This window comes from Caretta caretta, chromosome 28 (assembly GCF_965140235.1).
Source record: "Caretta caretta isolate rCarCar2 chromosome 28, rCarCar1.hap1, whole genome shotgun sequence".
NCBI classification, from domain to species: domain Eukaryota; kingdom Metazoa; phylum Chordata; order Testudines; family Cheloniidae; genus Caretta; species Caretta caretta.
In genome coordinates this window covers 5,033,910-5,040,547 of record NC_134233.1, presented here as the reverse complement: position 1 = coordinate 5,040,547, position 6,638 = coordinate 5,033,910, and the positions used below count along the sequence as shown (strand labels likewise).

At 46.3% G+C, this 6,638-nt stretch overlaps 1 protein-coding gene across 1 annotated transcript; it reads left to right on the top strand.

The window, feature by feature from the left end:
* The first annotated feature begins 2,692 nt into the window (after positions 1-2,692).
* Positions 2,693-6,049, top strand: LOC142070223 (maestro heat-like repeat-containing protein family member 1). The gene is made up of 4 exons (XM_075123770.1): positions 2,693-2,830; positions 4,001-4,155; positions 5,288-5,450; positions 5,891-6,049. Exons 1-4 carry the CDS (start codon positions 2,786-2,788, stop codon positions 6,047-6,049), a joined length of 522 nt encoding a protein of 173 aa, XP_074979871.1. The 5' UTR covers positions 2,693-2,785.
* The last annotated feature ends 589 nt before the right edge of the window (positions 6,050-6,638 follow it).

Sequence of the window (6,638 nt, the reverse complement as noted above, 5' to 3'; positions counted from 1 at the left end):
GCGGGGGGTGTCTTTCATGAGTCAGACAGGCTAGATACTGTGCCCTGGTTCCCCAAAAAACACAGAGCTGAGTGGACTGAACAATAAGGATGGCAAGTGAAGTCTAGTCCAACTGGAGACCATTCATTCTTCGTTCTTCGTTCTTTTTTCATTAGACTCAGGGAACTTTTGATCGGTTTGGATCTCTGATTGGACTAATAGCACCATACAGCTGTGATTCGCTGGCCACATCCCGTCAGTGCGTGGTTGACTGTATCAGCTGCCTTCTCTGTATACAAGGTGAGGAGACCATTAGCAGGTATAAGGAATTCTTCACCTTCTTTCACTGTTGTAATGTCCATTTGTCTGCCTATCTAGTTCTTTCTGTCCTGTCTGTTGTTGCTTAGATAACAGAATGGTGGGCATCTTGTAAATACCTCATTAGAAGAGAAGATTCTGATGTGTAAAGAGCCTAGCACACTTTTGGGAACTGTACAACTAATAAATGGTCTGCATACAGGTAGATAAGGGCTAAAATCCTTAGGGCTTGTCTACACAGGGACAGTAAGGAAAGTTAATCCAAATGAACTAAAGGTGTACATTTCAAGTGCATGAGGTAAATGGCATTAAACACATGTGTGGATGCTCTGATTCTGAATTAAAATGGGCCTTATTAATTGTAGTGAATTCCATGAATGAAACTAACCTGAATGAAGGCCACTTTAATTCTAAATAAGTGTGTTCCCACAGGTGTTGAATGAAGTATAACTAATGCATTTTGAAAATGAATGGGGATTAGCTTTCTTGAATATCTCCATGGAGACAAGCCCTTGGTACTAAACATTTTCATTCTCTTTACCCTGCCACTGGCTGGACTGGAGGGGTTTCCTGGGATAATTCTGTAAACAAACAGTTCTTCCAGCAGCCCTCTGCCATGAGCATTCCGAGCGACTGGAGTAAGTAGAGGCCATTTTTCCCCTTTGTGAAAGAGTAGGATATTCTTTTCACCTAATGGTTAGATGTTAAGGGATAGAGCTTGGTTATCGTTTAAGGCCATTTCCAATGAGGGTGACCAGACAGCAAATGTGAAACCTCGGGACAGGGGGTGGGCGGTAAGAGGAGTCTATCTAAGAAAAAGACCCCAAAATGGGGACTGTCCCTATAAAATCGGGACCCCTGGTCATCCTATTTCCAATGATTCTTAATCAGTCCTAAAAACAGTGTTGGTGATTCAGAAACAGAATAAGGGACTCCAACCTTTGAATGTACAACATAGTAATCCCAGCATTGTTTAGAAGTGACTGATGATGAGCCTGGGTTTCTTGCCAAAGTTTTTTGTCTATCCCCGTCTCTTTTACAAGGAGAGTTTGGTGGAGGGATTCACCTCTAAACTGGAACCTCTGATCTACCTGCATGAGTTGTACTTGAATAGGAGCTTAGATGTAAATAGTGAGAGCAGAGAGACTACTGAAACCAGACACACACACAAAGCTGCTCCAAGCTGAATACAGTGCTTGTTCAATCCTGGATCATTCACAATAACATACCACTACTGTTAACGTTCAGACATTTTAGGGTGTAATCCCGACTCCATTCCAGTCAACAGGAGTTTTGCCATTGACTTCAGTGGGGCCAAGATTTTACACTATGCTGATGACAACATAGCACATGGATCCTCCCGTATGAAGATCCATGCAGTAGGGGTTCAGTTTCCTTAATCGTTACAGTACTTTTTCTCCTTTTCTCCACTCCAGGCCAGTCCATAAACCTGGGCTCAGCAGAGGAAGAGCTGAGATGTCTCCGTGAAGGACTAACAGCTCCAGACCCCGAGGCTCTGTTTCAGGCATCTTCCAAAATGGCCAGGGTAACTGACTCAAAAAGCTTGTGCGGATGTGCGAGTGACCGGGCACCGTTCATTTGACATTTGCTCTTTCATGATGCCTTTCCGTACTCGGAGGGAGCTGTGGGAGCGGGGCGTTGGCTGCTAGTAACCAGGAAGATGCTTTTCATAGATGTGTGCTCTGAATGCCACGTAAAAACCAGATTCCAAAGAACGTTGCACGCCCATGAAAATGCGCACGCGGATGCACACGCATGTACCTATCCAGCAGGGCCGGCTCTTGCTTTCTCACTGATCCAGAGCAGTGAAGCACAAAAAATAATGAAATAAAAGAGCCCCCATGCCGCCCTAAGATTGGCCGGAACACCGCCCCTTGCAATCTGCCGCCCCAAGCACGAGCTTCCTCGGCGGGTGCCTGGAGCCGGCCCTGCCATCCAGCCACCCAGGAGAAAAACTGTGTTAGTGGAACATCAAGCTGAGAAACCACCCAGGATTCATTCCGTCACCTTGTGGGTTTGCCTTCGCCGATATTTGTGTGCATGCCTCTCTTGACTGACTTCTATATGCTGTAAAAAGATGCAGTGTATGTAAGAGACTACAAAGGGAAACTTACCTCCTGCCTATCCAGTACAATGTTGTGCTAACTATGCAACAGAGTCTTTGCCTCTAACCTGATATCATTAGTGTAGAATACAAAAATGTAGTCTTTAGACTAGAGAGAGAATTGTAATCCCAAATGGCGAGCTAGACAGGAAGCTAATTCACCATTTGCTGATGCAGGTATATCTTTTTTTCCATTTTTAAAAGTGCTGGAGCCAAACATCATTGCGGTCTCTCCTGTTTTTGATTTCTTCCCAGGTTGTTAGTGAGTACTTTCCCTCCAAACAGGCCACAGACTTTATTGCGGCCACATTGGGTGGTCTGCTGTCTGCTAGCCCCACCTGTGCCACGGCAGCTGGACTATGGATGAAGATCATCCTGAAGGAGTGTGGAGATGCCATGCTGGACAAGGTAAAACTGGGAACTGGAGAGCTTTTCTGCCTAAACTCTAGGCTTTTTGATCTTTGCCCTCATGTGTATGGAAGAAAAATCTTGCTGTTTCTCCCCCTCGGACATAGAGTCGATTCCATCTCTGTTCCTACCCTAAGATAGGCAATGGCAGAATCAATAGCAGTAGACCGAGATAATCCAAGGGAAAAGGAAGATGGTTGGTTCTTTATTGGTCTAGCTTGTTGCCACAGTATTCAGCCAAGAAAGGCTGAGAAAACAGACTCTAGGGAAAAGACAAGAAGACAGAATGACTGGCACTTGGAGGCCTCCAGGTCTTAGGAGGCCTATGGCTAAGGGCTACATGGATTAAAAAGAGCACTGGGCTATTGCCAGCCTCTTGCCAGGTTTCTGAGCCTGGCCTCCAGCCCGAGCAGGGACAGCTCCACTTTTAGCCCCATCGTGCAAGCCCCACAGGCCCAGGTTGACCTGAGCTCTGACACTCACTGCTGTGGGGTTTTTTTGCTGTGTAGACCTACCCTTTAAGAAGAGAAGGAAGGAGGGAGAAAACTCTAGTGTCTTTGGGATCCACTATTTATATGCCTTATTCTGGAGCCCAGTACATCAGGGCTAGATGAAAGGAGCACTCCACAAATCTTCTAACAAGGCTGGTGAAAGGCCTCGGGACAGGGAACCCTCGCAGCAGAACTGCCATGTTTGCACAGTGTTTTGAAGATGTGAAGGGCTAGGAAGGAATATGAGAGGTAGTCACCTGTTCAGAGTCCCAGGCATTTACACACTGTCTTTAAAGCACTTGCATATTTTCTGCTTGTGGTTGTTGATGAGCTCTGCATTCTTCGAGGCAAATGGTCAGATTTGGCTGCTTAAATCACAGCTGCGAAATCTGGGCAAGCAAAGCTGCCTTTTGTGCATGTGAACTGGTTTGTGTAATGCATAGCTGGGCACCACCACATTAAATTACCTGGTATGTCTATGTGTGTGTCAGTGTTAATTTTTACAGCCGTGTGTGGGCACTTTGTGTGGGCTCAAGTTACGCAGACGTATTTGAACATTTGCTTCTTGAAGTGAGGCATTTCTAAAAAAGCAGCAAATGGCTAAATAAAGGTTTTGATTCTGTAGAGGGAATGGAGAGAAAGAAAAAGGGACATTTCTTTCTGGTTTTGTTCCTTCCAGGTGCCAGATATCCTGGCTATACTATATCGCCACATGCCTACTATCCAGGAGGGCAGCTTGAGGCAGTTCCTGGTGGAGGCAGTGTCCATTCTAGCTCACCATCACCAAGAGGCAGTGATCTCCAGCCTCCTCAGCAAACGTCTGCCGATGGACAGGTATATACCGCTACCTATTGCATTCATCTTGGTAAAACATGGATCCCACAGCTTTACTAGGAGATGTAGGGCTTCATTTAAGCCGCAAACAGTTTGGGATCATTCCTAAGGGTTAATAGCCTGGCTCTTTCTGCAGGAAGGTCCAAGAACATGTTAAGGTGGGGTGCGGAGAGAAATTAAGTGTCACTCTGTTTCCATTCATGGATAGCTGCTTTGACATCCTAAAGATCTATCTTTACTGGTATAACTGGAGTGTATTGTTGGAAACATCTACCTCTCTAGACGCCTGAATTGAGCTCACTCTGGAAATGAGCAGTGGCTGTTGGTTTCCTGGTAGCATAACAGCTTCAGGTGCAAATCCCTGGCTGATTGCAAAGACTAGGGCCAATATTATCATCAGACCTCTGCTTGGTATCAGTGAGGGTGTGGCTGCTTGAGCAGAGTTGCCATTCTTGGTACTTAAAAGTGGACTGGAAGCAGATCCATCATTTCATTTCAAGATCCCTAACTGAGGTATCAGTTATCAGTGCTGGAATCTAAGACCATAAGAACAGCCATACTGGGTCAGACCAAAAGGCCATCTAGCCCAGTAGTCTGTCTTGCAACCGTGACCAGTGCCACATGCCCCAGAGGAAATGAACACAACAAGTGATCCATCCCCTGTTGCCCAGTCCCAGCTTCTGGCAAACAGAGGGTAGGGACGCCATTTGTGAAGGGGACCTAGGATGGCCAAGAACATTCGTTCTTATAGTTGTATGTCCATCTAGTAGGAATCTGGCTTTTCTTTCATCCACTTGCCTAGGGTTTCATCCAACCCTAGATCTTTGGGAGCCACATGCTCATGATTCCATATTGACTGGGAAGTGGAGAAAACAGGAAGTGAGGTTGGCGCTCTGTGTCCTGTCCTTCTGAAGTCTAGTATTAATGGTTAGGCTGCAGGAGGACTAGGTCACTTAACTTAGTTCTGTAACTGGAAACTCAATATTTAAACATGAGGAGCATTAAAGGAGGACAGGACTCCTAACTCTCTCATCATAGCAAGGAGAACATTTGGTCTTTGCTAAAATATGACACATTCAGGGTGAGCCACAAAAGTGTCCAGGGCTCACCTGTAACTTCTGTTAAACTGCAGTGACACCGCTGAGCAGTGGAGATCTCTGGGGGGAGACCCCTTGCTTGCCACTCAAGTCCTACGAGCCCTAATAGAGAAGATAAAGACTCCAACAAGAACAGAAGGCAGCATCACCTCAGAGACCGAAATGGACAGGCATTTGGCAGCTGCTGAACCTCTCTTAGTAAGTTAGATGGCAGACACGTCTTTCAGGCTTTCCTGTGCCCTGCGATAATCCTGCTGATGGAAAGCTGGAAGTGTGGTATAATATTGCTGTGTGGGCACTTCTCCTCTGATGGACTGTCTCCCTGAGTCCAGCTCTGCTGCCTGTGGAACAAATACGGCAGCTTTAGATACGTTACTGATTTACTTAATACTATCTGGCCATTAGAAAGTCTTTGGAGCAGGTTTCTTTGCAAATCTTCCTTTGGACTCACAGCATGCCTTGGGAGGTCATACACATTTGTACAGATGTGGGAAAGTGAGCCACGAGTTAAGCAAGTTGCTTGCTGTCATTCAAGTTACTGGCAGAAGGGAGAATTTCGTACAGCAGATATCAGACGGGGAGAGAGGGTGTGATGGTGTTGGGAAGAGATCTCCTTTTTTACCATGCTCTCCTTTCAGGCAACATGTGCCATCTTTGAGGTGGTGTCAGCCCTGCAGTCGAGCAAAGCTGTGCGGGAACTGCTCCCAGAGTTGTTTCCTGTTCTCCTGCAGCAGGTCAGCCAAACCCTCGGACAAAAGCTGCCTTTGCCAACGAGAAGCAGCCCGAGAGAAATCTGAAAAGGGCTACAACTTACTGAGGGCAACCCTTGCCGGTAATTAGAAGGAAGGGAGAGAAACCAAGAGAATTCCAGTAGAGTTGTGTGACGCTCCCGAGGAGTTCCCAGGGTTATGAGGCACCTTACCACCACGTGCCCTTCGAGTGAGGAAGTCTTGTCTGTGCCTGCTGTGGGTCAGTTCCCTGAAACGACCAGGCTCTGGCAAAACAAACCCTGCCACCCAGGCCTCCTCAGACCTCAGTCTCTTTGTACAGGTTAAAGACAGGCACACACCCACCCCCGAGTCCTCTGACCATTCCGTATGGTGTCCAGCCCTTTATCCACTGAACTCCCACAGAATTGTCAGGCCTGCTGTTCCCAATGGAACAGTACACACCCGTTTATTACTTCTACTTTAGACTCTGTACTCGATACTTAGACTCTGTACTGCAAAACACACAGCACTTAGATATATTTCTAGTGAAAACAAGAAGGGAGATTATCAAAGAACAGAGATTCCAGTGACCGTCAGTAAGAATGCAAGCAAAAAATGGTTACATTTCAAATGAAATCATAACCTGCTCCTAGAAACTAAACTTAACCAACAGGTT